General features: G+C 44.0%; 1 protein-coding gene across 8 annotated transcripts in view; it reads left to right on the plus strand.

Moving 5' to 3' along the window:
- Positions 1-17,475, plus strand: part of HIPK2 (homeodomain interacting protein kinase 2) — a 174,016-nt gene that overhangs the window by 126,744 nt on the left and 29,797 nt on the right. For 2 of the 8 annotated variants that reach the window (XM_088799897.1, XM_088799894.1), the window contains exons 7-11: positions 654-816; positions 3,978-4,185; positions 5,108-5,232; positions 12,828-12,970; positions 15,698-15,877. In XM_088799897.1, coding sequence (XP_088656023.1) covers positions 654-816; positions 3,978-4,185; positions 5,108-5,232; positions 12,828-12,970; positions 15,698-15,877 — 819 coding nt within the window. The remainder of the gene's footprint in view (positions 1-653; positions 817-3,977; positions 4,186-5,107; positions 5,233-12,827; positions 12,971-15,697; positions 15,878-17,475) is intronic. The other 6 variants (XM_088799895.1, XM_074315297.2, XM_088799896.1 and 3 more) reach the window with 6 other exon arrangements.

Here is a 17,475-nt window from a genome sequence, read left to right on the forward strand (position 1 = left end):
GTAGGACTGGAGTGAAAGCATCTGCACACAACACCCACACTTTGAATCAATGTTAGCTGCTATTATTAATTATTGCTATTATTGTTCTCATTACATCCACAATTCTGGTGGGAAGAGTGGCAATAGGGCCATAGTAGGTTGGCTAGTGCCCTGGCTGTCCCCTAGATGGCGCTGGTGCCCCAGAATAGCTGGGAAAGATCAGACCAAGGGGCCCTGTTTGGGGAAGGTGGAGGCAGATCATAAGCTGCTGTTTAATGTTCTAAATCAAAGAACTTATATGTTTGTTTATGGGCCAGAAAGTACTCTGAAAGCTGAGAATGAGCAGTGAAGCTGGAGGCAGATCAGCGATATGAGGAAAATGCAGTGACAGCCATCAGATCTGTTGTGCTGTGGAGAACCTGTATCCATCCATCCAGGGTGGGGAGACGAGGTAGAAAGACAGTGGGGGAAACTCATCTAAATAACATTGACTGTTACAGACATAGACTTTACATGAGAAATCCAGGAAATTTAGACTAAAGTTAAGTTCCCCCAGTTTTCTTTCCTGTAAGGATTAACTGTTGTCTCCTCTTCCCTCTCCATTTTCTCCCCCTTTCTCCCACATTCCTCTTGTCTTTCCCTTGTGCCTCTGTCTCTGCCTTTTGCATGAACAGCGTCAAATCATGTTTCCAGAACATGGAGATTTGCAAACGTCGGGTGAATATGTACGACACAGTGAACCAGAGCAAAACCCCATTCATCACACACGTGGCCCCCAGCACATCCACCAACCTGACCATGACCTTCAACAACCAGCTAAACACTGTCCACAACCAGGTAAGTGGGGAGCAGAGGAGAAAGGCAGGGCTGACAGCATCAGGAATTATATTTTCCCTCCAAACCCAGTCAGGAGACAGAATTCCTCCCATATCACATACAAGAGACAAAATTCCACTAGTGTCATATTCAGTTCCGTAAAAAGGTGTTTGTTTCCAAGGTTATTTCCTCTGAGAGCCCCAGGCACTCTTTGTATCAACTGCTGGCCCCGCTGAAAGATCCCAGAAAAGACATAGTAAGGAAGTTGTTTCTGAGATGGTACCTCTTACCGCTTCCCTCTGTCCTGAAGCGGAAATAAGGTAAAGGAGATGCTATGATTCTTGTATATCGCGCATCGGCCTGGTAAAGAATTCTAGAACTGGGACACTAGTAACCATCCTGTCAGGCCCTTGCCCCTTGTCCCCACTCTGCTGGCTCCCCATGATCTCCTTTCAGATAGAATATGTTCTCTCTCCAAGTCGTGGGGAAATGCAGTTCATTAGTCTGTCACCAGAATCCCAGCATCTGGAACTAGAAGGGACCGAGAAACTAAGGTTTTCTTCCCACAGATTTCCAGCCTTTTGCAGAAAATTAGCAGAATCTAGCACCTAACATGCTGCTTGCAATATACATGGCACCCAGGGAATCTAGAATAAATACTCTCTAGGTCCCAGCTCAGGGGGTCTCTGTTATCTAAGAGACTTTTACTCCCATCTTACAATCTTACCAGATCTCGCAAAGACATGTCCCTAGACTTTTTCAGTCTTGATATCAATCTGTAGTGACACCACTCCCCTTCGTGTGTGCGCACACACACACCACACATACACACCCCTCCAGAGGAGAGGAGTGTGTGTGTTCTAATCCTGAAGTATGAATGAATACCTCCACCTGGCCATCCGTTCTTTTGGACAAGTCCCCTACTGTCACTGAGGCGTCACTGACCCTGTTTTCCTAGGTCATTCCTGCAGCACGTTGGGTTGCCAGTGCCTAGTTTTACCTCCCAGCCTGTCCTCTCTCTCTCTGCCTAAACTCTAGAAGAAGCCCCCTGAGGTCACTGGTATTCTTAAAGCTCTGCTGAGGGGAAGAGCTTGTGCTCTCTAAGGCCAGAGAGTCCAGAAACAGCCCCTCCCAGTACCTCGCCCAGCCCTCAGGCTAAAGCATCGCAGCCAGACGGGTGAGCTCCTGGGCGGATCTCTCCATGGTTTTGTTCTTCATCACCAGAGCCGCGTTACAATGAGTAGACTGGTGTGGCTGGTGCCAAGAGCTCAGGGAGCAGAGGGAGACCCATTTAGAAGGGAAGGTTGGCCAAACCGTGGGTAGGGAGTGCCAGACCAAAGGGCATAGGCCGTGTCCATTAGGCAGTGACTGGAGATTTTTGAGCAGGGCCGGTGACATGCACAAAGTAGTCTTTTAGAAAGAATTTTCTCGCCTCTGTGCCCAAGGGCTGGAAGAGAAAGGGTACAGGCCAAAACATCACTAGTCAGAGCCTCACAGGTCCCAGGCACCAGCGGGGAGGGTCTCTGCTGAGGAAGTAGCCACCGAAAAGAGATGGGGAGGGGGGACACTGTGAAGCGAAAAGCAGCAGGACCCGTGACTCATCAGAGGGTGAGACAGTCGAGGATATTGGTGCCCCAAAGAGGGAAGATTGGACCCAAACCCGAGGGGAGTCTGGACTTTGGCGTGTGAGTCTGAGCAGGCAGTGGGAACTGTGTGTGTGGCCTTCAGGAGAGACGGGGCCACGGAGAGAACAGACAGGAAATGCTAGACATGTCATCAATAACAAAACACGGACACTGGGCCACACGTGTCGCCCACGCGTTCCCAGTCACATGACCTGGAGTCTCGCTATGTGATGCTGCACAAACAGACGCTTAGCGTTACAATATGTTCCTTAAAATGCGAACGTACTCCACATCGTTTAGTCATCACCTTCAAACAAATGAATTTGCTTTGCACTGAAATTCAGCATAAAAGCTAAGTATTAAAAATGTAAAGTGAAATTTTATCCTCTTATCAAATTTGGCACGCATACATACCCTTCCTATAATTCTATTTGTGTGTGTGTCCAAGGTGTCCTTGTGGTTCCGTCTTCCTTATTCTTCAGTCCTCGTAACCTCTAATGACCAGACCTCTTGTAAACAATGGTGAATTTGAGCCACTGGTAACCTCCACTTGCGGTGATGGAGGCTCAGTGTAGAGAAAGCTAAGATGGGGTGAAAAGGGACAATTCCCAGTGTAGAAGTTATTTTCCTTCTGCTGTCTTGCTTCACATGGAAGTTCAGTCTCAGATGATGTTTCTTTCTGAAAGAGAAAAGAGAGAGGACATAATTTCCACATTTGTCTAACCCGTCTGCTTTTCAAGTTTCGTGACCCACCAGCATCTTTCTCTCTGCCTTCCAGCCTTAGTAGCTGAACACCAGTGTAGGAGGGTACCAAGCAAAGAAGAAATACCCCCCACTCCATGTCTGTTTCTATAGCATATTTCTTTCCAGTAACTGCTGTGTAGCCTCCTAAGAGTATCTAAACAGTGCTCCCTTAGACCTGAACAAGACAGCCTCCTTCTGGCCCCACCTCCAGGTATGTGTGCTTCCATGTCACACTCTGGGTACCTAGGCCTGGATTCAGCCTCCCAAGTATGGACCACACCCCCAGGTCCACATATGTGTGCCCAGAGCCAGGCACCTGTGGGACAGAGCCGGGGCCGGGAGAGAAGGAAGGCAGGACTTCAGCAACCCCGCCACTATGTTCCAGTACACAACCCAAGGACTGCAGGAGTCCTACACTCAAACCTGGCCTTCCAGATGAAGGCATATCTGTCAGAGTGGAAGGGCAGAACGTTCCTCATGCCTAGCCTAGTTTTTAACATCATAGCATTCAGACATACGAGTATGGTACGCAGGCATCAGTTTGCACTCTTGTCCAGGCCCCACACAAGTTAGAACAGGCCTGAATATAAGCACCGAAGGTGAGTCTGTGTCATGTGGCTGCAGGTGCCTGCTTTTTCTCTTGACACTTCTCAACTGTATTTCCACTCCCCTCTGTTTTTGCTTCTTTGCTCTTGATTTTTATTTGTTCTTCTTTGAGTTCATTTGTTTGATTTAGATTCGTGTCTCCCAACCTGCCACCGCCCTCATTTTTTATTTTTGTTTATTTTTGTTTAATCCCCATCATTCCTTTAGGCTCCCACCTCCACCAGTGCCACTCTTTCCTTAGCCAATCCCGAAGTCTCCATACTAAACTACCACTCTGCACTCTACCAGCCCTCAGCGGCATCCATGGCTGCAGTGGCCCAGCGGAGCATGCCCCTGCAGACGGGAACAGCCCAGATTTGTGCCCGGCCCGACCCCTTCCAGCAAGCTCTAATCGTGTGTCCGCCCGGCTTCCAAGGTAAGCATGAGCAGACACAGCGTCTCCCCTGCTCCCGGCTGGACAGCCTCTGAGCTGCTGGCCCCACAGTGTTCCATCCTGGCAACTTCCTGGGGGAAGGCCCTCTTCCTTTCCTTTGGTGAGAGCACCAGCATCACTGAACTTGAGGCCCCTAGCCTACTGTGGCCTAGAAACAATGGGAATTTGTTATTCCACCACCTGCCCGTGATTTTATCCCTGGCCAGCTGTCTGTAAATAAGCACATTGTTTGTGTGCCCCCATTGTTATGTTGATAGCAGCTCACATGCGATGCCCTCTGGGTGGCCAATCCCTGCCAGCCCACCTGGTCCCAGTTCTCAGGGAGAATGTAAATCTCTCTGAAAAGTCCCTCCCAGGCCACCCGCAAATGATTCTGTGGCCATGCATCCCCACACTCTTTTCCTGAGAGCACTAAGAAGCTGGCGTTGACCGTGTACTTGGTCACAGTTTACACGGAAAGTTTGAGAATTTGTTTATGCAAACCCAGGAGGTAAGCATGTGTGGTTGCCCAGTTTCAGAGTCAGTGCAACTCCTAACGGACTCATGTTCTCTCCCCAACACCCCTGGCTTTGACGTACATGATTTTTCTTCCTGTCCGAAGCAGTTTTCCTGTCATAATTTGTCAGCGTAACTGTTCCACTTTTGGTTTTACAGACTCCTTAAATTGACCTTCTAATCTTTGAACACATTCATAGTTATTTTTTGTGGGGTTCTTTTCTTTTCTTTTTGGTTTTTAAAGAAAATTTAAGTTAGAAATGAAAGGGGAGATTTCCACAGGACCAGGCAATACTGGTGAGGTCTGATGCAAAGGGGAGTTGAGCGCCGACACCTTAGGAAGGCTGCGTTCATCCAGCCAGTTCCAATCGCTCAGCTAACCCCTCTCTCCCTTGCGCATTGTCTGAAGCAGGACTGCAGCCCTCTCCCTCGAAGCATGCTGGCTATTCCGTGCGAATGGAAAATGCTGTTCCCATCGTCACCCAAGCCCCAGGAGCTCAGCCTCTTCAAATCCAACCAGGTCTGCTTGCCCAGGTAATTTTTTTGTTCTTATTCCTGGTGTTGCCACTTATCCATGTCAGTGTTCCCAGGAGAGACGTCGCTCCCCCTAGTGCCTCCCTGGCGGTGAGTTAGGTGCTTCGAATCATTAGAATACCTCCATCATATTCTGGGTGATCCCAGGAGAATTACCTTCCTAAGTGTCTGGCTTACAATTCTAAGAAGAAATTTAGACACAGGGAGAGTCTGGGGAAATTATTACTATTATTGTATCTTTCTAATGCAAATTAGTAGGGGAGACCTAAGTTTTCATCCTAACACTACTAATAAGTCTCTGTGACCTACAGCAAGTGAGTTAACATTTGTTTGCCTTGATTTTCTTCCTTGTAAAATAGAAATTATTTTCTCAGCACCAAAGAAGACTTGGAGATGATCTCCTTATTTTATAGTTGAAAAGCCAGGATCACAGAAGCTGTGAGCTGGAACCTTCCTTGTCTGTTTATATAGGTCCTCTGATGGTAGAATGAGATCACAGAGGTGAAAGTGGTTGAAAATGTGTAAAGCGCTGTGGAAATGTAAGGTCACATGGTGATGCAGTGACAATGGTAGTGACAGTTGAACCTTAATACATACATCATCATTATGCCAAGCACTTCAGAAATTATTATTGATGTCATCCCCAGAAACACACTAAGGTATTTGTCTTCTTTTGACAAATAGGGAAAATGAGGCACAATCACTGGCCCAAAGTCACACAGCAATTAGGTGACAGAACCAGGACACAAACCCAACAAGTCTGACATCAGCAGCTGTATTTTAACCACCGAGCTAAACTGCTTCCAAATAATCATTTCTGTTGTTGGTACCAAGGACACCTTGACCTAAATGTTGGTAGTTTAGAAGCAGGTTTATTTTTCATTTTATTTTATTTTACTTTTAAGATTTTATTGGGGAAGGGGAACAGGACTTTATTGGGGAACAGTGTGCACCTTTATTTTTAAATAAGATAGGTTCCCAAAAGGTTTTTTTGAAGTATTTTCAAACACATTTTATTTATGGTGTCTTGTTGAATAGAAGTTTTAGCTTTCATATTAATGTAGTCAAATTACATACGTCTGTTTTGGGCTTTCTATTTCCTTCCATTGGCCTCTCTACTATCCTATTGTCTTGACTATTATAACTTCAATGTGTGTGTTGGTATCTGGTAGGGAAAGCCCTGCTCCCACAGCGTTCTTCAAAATTTCCTTGTCTGTTCTTTTCCTTTCAGTTTTCCATGTGAATTTAAATATCACTCTTACATAAGAATTTTAGTTCCAAAAAAAAATTCTGGTTTGTATTTATTGGACTTGCCTTAAATATATATTTACTTTAGAACTACTGACATTTCATCCCTGAACATGATATGACTGTTATTCCTCTCATTAAAGTTTCCTTTTGTTGGAATAATTCTTAAATATAATTAATTATTTTTTCTAATTGTTTGTCTTTGATTTATAGCAATATACTGACTTTGGTCTTTTGAGTTTGTTATCTAGCAATCCTTCTAAACTCTGTTTATTTCTGATTATTTCCGTGAATTCCCTTTGATTTTCTATGGGGATAATCCTTTTATTTGCCAATAACAGTTTTGTTTCTTCCTTCCTAATCCTTATACTTTATCGTTCTGATATCACTGTGCTGACAGCACCTCCAAAACAATGTTTAATAACAGTATTGATATTGGGCATCTTTAACTTGTACCTAATTTTAAAGGAAATCCTAGCTGTTTGCCATTAGGTATTTTGTTTACTAACAATATTGATAGAGACACTTTATCAAGTTTGCTAAATTTTTTTGATGAATGAATACTAATTGCATCAAATGTTCTTTCTGCATCTATTGAAGTACTCATATGTTTTTGTTCCTTAATCTGTTAATGTAGCAAGTTACTTAACAGATTTTGTCATGTTAAACTGTTCTTGTATTTCCAAGATCAACTTTATTTGATCATGTTACGTTTGATATGTTTGCATTGCTTTTCAATACCAGATTGTTTGTAAATATTGTAGTATTTTTGCGTTCATAAGTGAAAAATGGCATATAATTTCTCTTTCTTATAGAATCCTTATCTGATTTGGGCATCAAGGTTAGACCAGTCTCATAAAATATGTTGTATTATTATTACCTCTTCTTCTGTTTTCTGGAACAGCTTGTTTAAGATTGATATTAACCGCTATTCATCTCTTTGTTCGTACGTCCAAATTGACACTGCAAGTCACCACTAACACCAGCTTCTGGTGACACACACAGTTTTGTCTTGCTGGAAGTGTGTAAACAGAGAACCTTCTGTATTTAAAGCCGGCCCTCTACTCCTACCTCTTGCACTGGTCCTCACAGCTTCCTTTTGTTTGCCCAGTTTGGTAGGAGGGAGTTCAGAGAAGGCCAAGGCAGAGCATGAGAAAGAACTACAGCTCACTCCAGGCCAAAGTAGCTTGTTCATGTTTCATCCGAGTGGCAGAAATCCAGACCAGAGTCCCAGCACTCCTCCTCTGGGCTAAAACCTAAAGAATTCACATATACTTTAAAGGGTACTTTTAAAACCATTTTTGTGTTTGCACATTTAACCTTAGTAAGCCCAGAACCACCTCTGAAAGAAGTAATAATTAGCACCTCTTATTAGCTAAAATAGACATTCTTCCTTGTTCAGTTGGGTGGAAACCAATAGGCTCAGCGTTTTTGAATTTGTGTCAGTCTTTTAATCATAGCAGGGAAGAGCTTTTACCTGTTGCTCACTTGAAAAAGAGTCTCTAGGATGCTGTAAATCTCCTAACCTAAAGCTGTAACTGGGAAAGTGAACAAAAAATATATATATACAGGATTTTAATTACTACAGTGTTTATAACAAGGAACTGCTGGGAGCACGTTGAATGTTTGTCAGTAGGAGATTTGTGAAATTGATATGTGCATAAAATGGAACCCCATGTAGCAATTAAGAAGCACATGGGAGACCAGTGTGTCTTCACACGCAATGATTTCTAAGCTCTACTAAGTAAGAAATTCCTAACCTATCCAGTATCATGTTGTGTCTTTTGTTTGTTGCCTGCTTTCTTTTTCTCTCTGCTTGTCACTTAATCCATGCCAATATGTTAGCTTGTTATGATGGAGCTCTGTCCTAGAAATTTTTAAATGGTCCCTTCAAAGGACAAAAATAAGCTAACCTATGGAAACTAGTATGGTAGCTATTTAAAACAATAGCAATAACTAAACATTTAAACAGATGCCTTCATTTTTCTCTAGGTAAGTTTCTAGGTTTTAAGTTTCTATTATTTATGTTAAATATATCCAAAACGTTGTCATCATTCTTTTTAGCTAAATATTTAAACCTTTTCAAGTATTTTATTAGTGAAAGTTTAGAGACGGAGTCTTTTGAATCCATTGCTCCCGTTAGTTTTGTTTGCTTTGCCCCTCCCCTCCACACCTCCCAGCAGCGTCTCGTGTCCCTCAGAGGGGAACAGTCTCTCTGGGGCATCCTAAGGAGGTGTGCCTGGAAGGAGAAGGTGTCATCACACCCTCTTGTTTCAGTGATATGAAGTGACCTTTGTGGATTGCCGTAGAGTAATGCTGTTTTGATACTGCCTAACAGCTGCTGTCACCTCTTCCTCCCAAGCCCCAAGCCAGAGCTAGCGTCTTGACCACCATTAGAAATCGTGAAGGAGTCGGTAAAGGTGGGACATGGGAAGTACAGTTCTTGGTTGAGATGGTATTGAATTTCTCTCACTCTTCACATGGCAAGATCCAAAACCCACTTTGACGAGCAAGGCTGGAACAGACTCACAGTCCCCCAAGATGTGGAGATGTCTGTTTGCCAGCTCCTTGTAGACCCCATCCTTCTGTGAAGACGCTTTTTACATTCTTCTAGCCAATCAACTCATCACCTGAACCCCATTAAATATTTCCCTTAAGGACAAACTGTTGGCTTGAACTCTGAACTGTCCAGAATGCAACACTCAAACCTCCCTTGGTAACATTTTCGGGAGCTGGGCTTCCCGACCATTCTCTCTTGCTCGGTGCCTGATCATGGTTAATGAACAAGACTTTTTCATACCCTTTTACGCCGTTCCCACCAATGCCTGATTCTGAATAGGGCCGTGCATTCTGGGTAGCGTCTCCAGAAAGAGCTCCGGGAGTATGTGGCTGAGAGCACGGGCTCTGGGATTCCCGTGTTCGGATGCCAGCCCCACCACTTCCTGGTTATATGACTCTGGGAGAGTTTTTGTTTTTGTTTTAATTTCATTCTTTTTCAAAGTAATACATATACACCATTTTTAAAGTTAAATGCCACCACAAACTTAAACAAAAATAATAGTCTCCTGCTCTCTCCCATCCCCAATATCCACTCCCCCAAAATAATAATGTTTAACTGTTTGATTTTATTTAGCTCCATGTTTCTAAAGAACATGATTAAAATGCTTTTTTACGGATTTTTCCATGTCAGGCACCGACTGACTTCCTACCGTGGAAGACAAAGGCTTAGCTCTCTAACCCCCCATCCCCGTGACACACACACGCGCTCGTGTGCTCACTCTCTCCCTCTCTCTTTCACCCACTCACTCTTCCCTTCTCTCATTCCTCCCATATCATTTTGTATTCAACCACTTTGCATTATTTACATAATTATTGTCATCAATATTGTATAATATCATTCTCAGCTGAGCCTCATACTGAGTCTGTTTCCTTTCCTGTACCACTTGTTTTCCCTGGAGGTTTGGATGTCTCACTTCTTTGTGGGCTTAGTTTCCTCTGTGTACATCTATTGTTATGCAGCCCCAAACTCTTCCAGGGCCACGAAAGGTCTGTTTGATGTGTTGATGTGTTGGAGCGTGTCAAGAAGTTCAGTGTGTTGTTACTTTTTTCTCTTTCTGATGATGTTGTTTTGGTATCTTTCTGAAGCTTTTAGAAGACTCCCTTTGTCCATGGTGGTCTGAAATATGACTACATGCTTTCTTATGGATCTTTCTTCATATATTGTCCTGCACACCCTATTTACCTTTTTAATCTGGAAATTTTTCTTCTATTTTTCCTTTGTTAATTTCTTCCCCTCAATTTTCTGTTTTTCTTTGTGGAATTCTTATTAATTGGGTGTTGGTACTTCTGAATTGAGCTTCTGATTTTCATTATCTTCCCCCCCCCCCTTATTTTCTCATATATATAGTCTATCTGTGACTGAGAGGTTTTCTCACCTTTTTTTAAAACTTCGATGGAATTGTTAATCTCTGTCGTCATTTCCAAGAGTTCTTTCTTGTTCTCTGAATACAGATATGGATAGATATATGTTCCTATATATTGTCTTGTTTCATGGAGAGAGAGAGAGAGAGAGAGAGAGAGACAGAGAGAGAGAGAGAGAGGATATCTATATCTATATATAGATATAGAAATATATTAACTCTGTGAGGACATTAATTACAGAGTTTTGGAAATTTTCTTGTTTTTATTTCCTCTGAGTTTCTTTTTTTGTTTTAGTCACTTTCATGTTAGAAGCTTCCTTTAATATGTGGTGAACCTTGGCTGTTCATTCATATTTCGGACTAAAGCACTAAAAACTAACTGGGAAGATTGGGGGGAGGGGTTAGGACTACTGAACGTGGGCTTCTCTACAGGCTGATAAGGCGTGAGCCCAGCATTTTCATTGGCAGATCCCCTGATGTTCCAATGTGATCTGTAATTTTTTTCTATTGAACGAGTCAGTTCACTAGAGAGATTCCTCCAGCCTTCTGCTTTGGGGTGGAGCCTACATTCCAGAGATCTGGAAACCAACAAGTGAAGGAATCTCATGGTTTAATATGCAGACTTGACCTTAGATTCCTTCAGTCTGCTAACTCCGTTAGTAATTACCCTTCTGTTTTACAGTTTCTAAAATTTTGTTAACTGTTTTTGTCTCTCCCTGTTCTCTCTGTCCTTGTAGATCTATCTATATATTTTATTCCTTTGCTATCATTTTAGTTGGGTTGAGAGAGAGAAATAAATGTATATGTTTAATTTACCATAGTTCTAAACAAGTTGTTTAAGTTCTGTGTGTTTCAGTTTATTAATCTGAGAAATGGGAGAAAATGATGGTCTCCATTTCCCAGGATAGATGTTAGTTAAGATGAAGCCAGAAAATCCATTGATGGTCTTTGCTGTGCTTAGCACACAATATGCATCAAGAAATATTAGCTCTAATTTTATAAATTATAAAGTAGTAATAAGTTATAAATTGTAGCAGTGTCAGATGAATTGTCATCGCAAATGAGTTGAACATACCAATCAATGTGAAAGAGGTAAAAAAAAAAAACACAGCCATTTGCCCTATCTCTCTGAGGTAAAATGTTATTATCCACTTTAGGGAGATGTGGGAAATGATGTTCTTAGCTTAGTATCAACATTTATTATTTAAAAATGACATTAGTCAAAACACATGCTTTTCATGAAATCTGAAATGAGTTTCAGACAAAGTCAGTAGCAACCTTACTGCCAACAAAATTGTTAATTATTTAACATTTTGAGCGTGTAACTCTTTTAATCAATTAAATTATTTTTCTGCTTATTGCGTTTGAATTCAATAAACCTGAAATACAATTAACAATAATTAACTACCTTGGTAGAATTGCTCCTTTATCAATATTTATTAAGCCCTTGCTGTATAATCTGTAATCCCTGAGTTTTCTGCCGATATCAGAACAGATCAATGAGCAAACAGGTACTATCAAAAAAACAAATAAGAGATCTCACTGAGCCTCTTCTGTAGCAAGAGATCAATGGACCAGGTGAACTGTCCATTCAGATCTAAAATGTGATCATAGCATTTTTACACCCATTGCTGTTGATTAAGCTTTGATTCAAATTTGTAACCCATTTTCAGAAGTGCTTGTGTGTTCCTATGAGCCCAAATACACATAGTAGACACATGCGCTTTGTGGAGCACTACATTGTATAAATTACCCAATGTTGGTTGTGTCCAGCCTGATGGAGAGAGAGAGAGATAACTCAGATCCCAAATCTTTAAATTCTTGACCTGCCGAAGAAGATTTTACCTTAGTGATGTTCCTTTAAGTGTCCAACCTGGACACATTCAGCTGTGTCCAGTCTGAATCATTTAATGACCAGAGATAAGCAGCATTGTGATTTGAGGCTAGAGAGCTTAAAACACACCAACACACACACACACACACACACCAGTAAGTCTATTCAAGGAATAATCAGGAAAATTTTTAGATTTCTTAGAAAAATCTTAATACTTAAGAAGAATCAAGCTGTAGCTTTCTAGCTTTCATTTTTGCTTTGAGAGATCAAGGTAATTCTCAATTAAGCTTAAAGACCTAGCTAAGAATTTTATTTCACATTTGCTTGCTCTCAGATGCAGGCAAGTACCAGATATTTGGTGATGTCAGAATTATGTTAATGAATCCCTTCCATACAACTCTTTGCCCATGTACATATTATCTTCCGTGTAGTTCATGTATGTTCATTGTCTCTCCCCTTAACTTCGTTTTTGAGGCCAAAAACCAGGTCTTTCACACCCATCACAGAGACTAGCACAGAATAAGTACTTGACTCATGCAAATTGATCACGTGATCGACAAACATGGTGACTGCAAACGTCCTCTGTTCCACAGCAGGCCTGGCCAAGCGGGACCCAGCAGATCCTGCTTCCCCCGGCGTGGCAGCAGCTGACTGGAGTGGCCACCCACACATCAGTGCAGCACGCAACTGTGATTCCCGAGACCATGGCAGGCACCCAGCAGTTGGCCGACTGGAGGTAAGCACGAGAGCAGGTATGTCTAGGCTGGGAGGCAGGTCCACCGCTGACCTACAGAGCTGCCAGGCTGGCCTGTGCCCGAATTCCTCGATGTGTAGAAAGCTTTTTCAATTAAAAAGAATATTGTGTGGGTGGGATATGACTTCAGTGTGAGGAGAGGTCATTTTTAAATAAATGTACCAGAAAACAAGAAAATCAGCTTCATTACAAGTGGTCAGTTGTCACTTTCAACCCAAAATTCAGTTACATCATTAAACCACCACGGTAATTCATTGAATTTGGCTCTAGATGATTTTTGATTATTGCTCAGAATTAAATTCCACTCCCAAAAAACAATGATTTGCCATCAGTGAAAGAATGCAGAAGAGAGAGTCCCCGAGGCTCCTCAGCAATTCTAGAAAGTGTTCTCAAGGTGTCTGAGATGCGGGCACCCTGGAGGCTTCTCAGCTCTCCCAGGGAAAGGCTTGACAGATGGGGTTTGTTTCGAACGGCAGACTCTGATTCGTTTGCTGAGTGTGGCTCTTCAGTTAACACGTGGTCATAACTTACAGACTGAAGTCCACTTTCCACAGACCCCAGAGGCATCCAGCTGATAGCCACCAGCACGTCCTACCCCCTGTATCTGTTTCCGGAACCCACCTATCCCCCTGGCTGACTTCCTTACCCACCCATTGCTCTGTTGTTTTACGGCCACTTTCCACTTTGCCTTGTACCTCCGCCCACCCCATCCCAGCACCACCACCAGTGCAGAGCCCAATGGCAACCCCCCCCAAGTTGTCCCCAGCTCCCCACTCCCCATAAGAGGCAGTTTGGGCTCTCATTCCGCCCAAACATTAGGCAGGTCATACCCCTCACCCTGTGACAGGCTCCATACCAACTAGGGGCCTCCCCCGCAGTTCCTTTTCTGACCTAAAAGCCTATTATGAATGAAGAGCTCTCAGTAACACGTAGTAGAGCTATAAGCCCCCAGTCAAGCCTCGGCTGCAGCTTCCTCCATTCCTCCATTTAATTTTCTGACTAGTGAAGAGAGTATATAGGCTCTTTCCCACAGCCCCCCTCACCGCTCACTGACAGCCCCCCATGTCCACCCCACTCACTTCAATCCTGGCTCTGCATGGCCTGGGCGAGTTACTTAACCTGTGTGAGCTTGGGTTTCCTCTTCAGCAGAATGGAGATAATAAGGGTGGGGATCATCCTGCCTCAGAGGATGGTCGGGAGGCTTAACTAAGATAAAATGCAAAGCACTTGACCTGAATTTAACATGTACCGTACCGGTGCCTGGTACATGGCAGGGAACACATAAGTCTGTTTCTTCCTTTCCGCTACTGGCATCGGTTCATGCTCAAGACCACGTCCCCTCTCCAGCTTATTAGGAAAACAACCAAGTGGAAAACATTTGCCCAGTTTTTCTTTTTTCTCACCCCTTTCTCTCCTAAAAGACCACATGTATGCTGTACTCCTTCTTTCCTGTGTCTTTGAGCATTTATACCTCATTTAATTTCAGCAACATTCACATACTCATTCATACGTATTTTCTTATTCCTCCTCCCTCCTCATCTCTTAACCTGGTTACCTCAGAAGACACTTAAAGCCGACACACTTTCTCCATTTCGTGTGTGGACCAAAGAGCATCCATAACCACGGCTAATAAAAGAAAAGTACCAATGCTAGACCTGTATGAAAGGAAAAAGACAGTGCTGTCTGCAGAATAGCAACTACAAAATAAAGAAGCTATAACATCATTTTCTAAAATCCATGTAAATGTCCAAGATTATCAAAATCCCTACAAAAGTGTCCTGCTCTTTCTTTTTATCCTATTCATCCTGTTCCCCAAGTTGCAAAGATAAATTGTATAATATTTTTAAAATTCAAATAAATTCTCCTATAGCTTTTTTAAATGAATTAAGTGGGCTTTTATGGGCAAGTCTCTGAATGAATCACCATTTCTACTATTTCTGTGGGAAAACAAGCCTTTCAGTTCTATACAACCCAGATCATAAGACCTTTTGAAACAACCCACCTTCAGGACAGTGGCTGCCAGTATTTCTATCAACATGTCTGTTATTAGTTTTGATTTAATGCCAAACTCTATACTATCGTGTGTAGTCAGCCTTCAGTGCTAATCGCTGACTCAGCGAGCATGTAATTAGCGGATCAGCGGCCACGGGCCTGAGCATCACGTGAGCCACTGGGGATGCAGAACAACGCTAATCCCGCCTGACGCCAAACGCATACGGCTCCCAGGCTTCAGTTTGTTTTCCCACATAAACTACGATTTCCTCATGTATAAAATGGTATCACTAAGACATCCTGCCTGCCTCACAGAGGGGTCACCTGCTGAAGCCACTCTGTAAATTCTGTAATAAAATACGCAGCACAATCACCTGTTGAGGGACTTGAAGCGCTGAGGGAGTATTTCTCTGCTCCTCCCAAACTTAAGCCAAGCCCGCGCACTTGGCGTTCTCCCCCCTGAAATGTCCTCTTTCTCATGCGCCACAAACCGTGTCCCTGCCGCTCCTGCAGAACAGCACAGACTTCACTGCGCCTGGACACGGTCCTGATGCGCTCACCTGGCGAGGCTCATCCCGTCAACAACCCCACGAGCCACTGAAATCACCCACTTTGGGGCTTAATTTGGCTTTTAACTGGGGTGGGGGTAACCTTTATCTTAAAAGGAAGCCTTGTGTTTAGAAAACCAATAACGAGCCTTTTCCCACTTCCTTTCAGGAACACACACGCTCACGGCAGCCATTACAACCCCATCATGCAGCAGCCTGCGCTGTTGACTGGTCACGTGACCCTTCCGGCGGCGCAGCCGTTAAATGTGGGCGTGGCCCACGTGATGCGGCAGCAGCCAACCAGCAGCAGCTCCTCCCGGAAGAGTAAGCAGCATCAGTCGTCAGCGAGGTAGGTGGCGAGGGTCTACCTGGGGGTGAGAACGCGCTGCAGGTCCCAAGTCCGCCGCACCTCGCAGTGTTAGGGAGCATCCGCGCGTGCGCCGAGTCTCGCGCGTGCGCCAGGGAATGGCCGCTGAGTGCTGTCGGTCACGGGTCTGAGGGGCGGTCATTCTGCGGCGTGTGCAGGTGTCCACCCGCCTCTTGCCGCCCCCTCCTCCGGCCTCATCCGCCCCCTGAGGCCGGCGGCCGGGAGGCCCGGTGCTCAGTGCCGGGGCCGTGAGCGAGTGTGTCCCCTGCCACTTCTCTGGACACTCGGACTCACCCGGGAAGTCGCGCGGTGGAATCCGTAATAGCTTTTCTTTAAAAATAGTCATCATGTGCTTTTCTTGAAATCTGAAGTCAGAAATTTAAGTCATGTCGCCGCTCACTTCAATATAAGCAGTGACTTTTGTTAATCCTGGACGCTCACCAGCAGGAGAATAATCTTGCCCGTTCCCTTTCAATCCAGTCTCATCTCAGTGAACTATTAAAAATCAAAACCGCACAGGCCACGTGCTGCACGATTCCGTATGTGTGGCGTTTGGGAAAAGGCAAAGCTCTGGAGACAGAGACCAGCTCAGGAGCTGCCGGGACGAGGGCAGGAGAGGAGGCGGTTGACGGGAGCGTTAGGGAACCTTCCAGGGGGGAGAAGAAGCTCCGTGTCCGGATTGTGGTGAGGTTACATGACCATACGTTTGTCACAACTTATCAAACACTTCAAAAGGGTGACTTCCTGTACCACAATGAACCTGAATTGTTTTAAAAAATAGAGATTTCCAAACAAACAAAAAAAAAGAAAGAAAAGGTCAAGACTGCAGTGGCAGAATTACCCTACGTGTCTCTGAGAAACCCTGTCGTGGAGGAACCCGATTGCTTATTAGGTTAGTTAATAGGTTAATTAAGAAAAGTCCAGTATACAAAGTGTCTAGCAAAGTTGGGTTTTCTGCTTCCTCAGACAGCCAGGCACCGGAAGTGAAGCCTGCCTTTTTTCATTCTCATTCGGAAATTAATACAAGAGCTGACTCCCTCCAGTTACCATCCTTCACGAGTCCTTATTTGGGTGTTGCTGACAACTCAGGGAAATCCACCTTAGATCCATGGCAGGCCTCCAAAATGCTTTTATTTGGCAGCCCTGTGACAAGACACCCATGTCTTTATTAGATTGGGCAGCAACATAGGCCACCATCTCAATCCTCGGGCTCTGTCGTGCCCAGCGAAGTAGGCGGTCACACAGAGCACTGGTCTGACCCAGGGCTGATGCTCGCATCCTTGTGGCTCACCTGGGCCAGGTAAGAGCCTCCCAAATTGTTGACAAGTCCCTCCCTGATGCCTGCCCACCATGCAGCTAGCTTTCTGAGGCTCATTGTCAGTGCATTTCAAGATCAGTATAATTCTAGTGAAAGTGGTGTATTTGCCTATCTTTAAGACCAATGCCTTAGGCAAACAGCCTGAAGACCAGAATGTTCTCCGTGTTTGGTGGTGCAGCCAAGCGTACTTTTCTTTAATAATGCCAGTGGAGATATTTTAACTGCTGGAGTGGTGAAAACATAATCTCAAAATTGTAACAGT

Source organism: Rhinolophus sinicus, chromosome 8 (genome assembly GCF_057876585.1).
Source record: "Rhinolophus sinicus isolate RSI-liver-muscle chromosome 8, RSI-T2T, whole genome shotgun sequence".
Classification (NCBI taxonomy): Eukaryota; Metazoa; Chordata; class Mammalia; order Chiroptera; family Rhinolophidae; genus Rhinolophus; species Rhinolophus sinicus.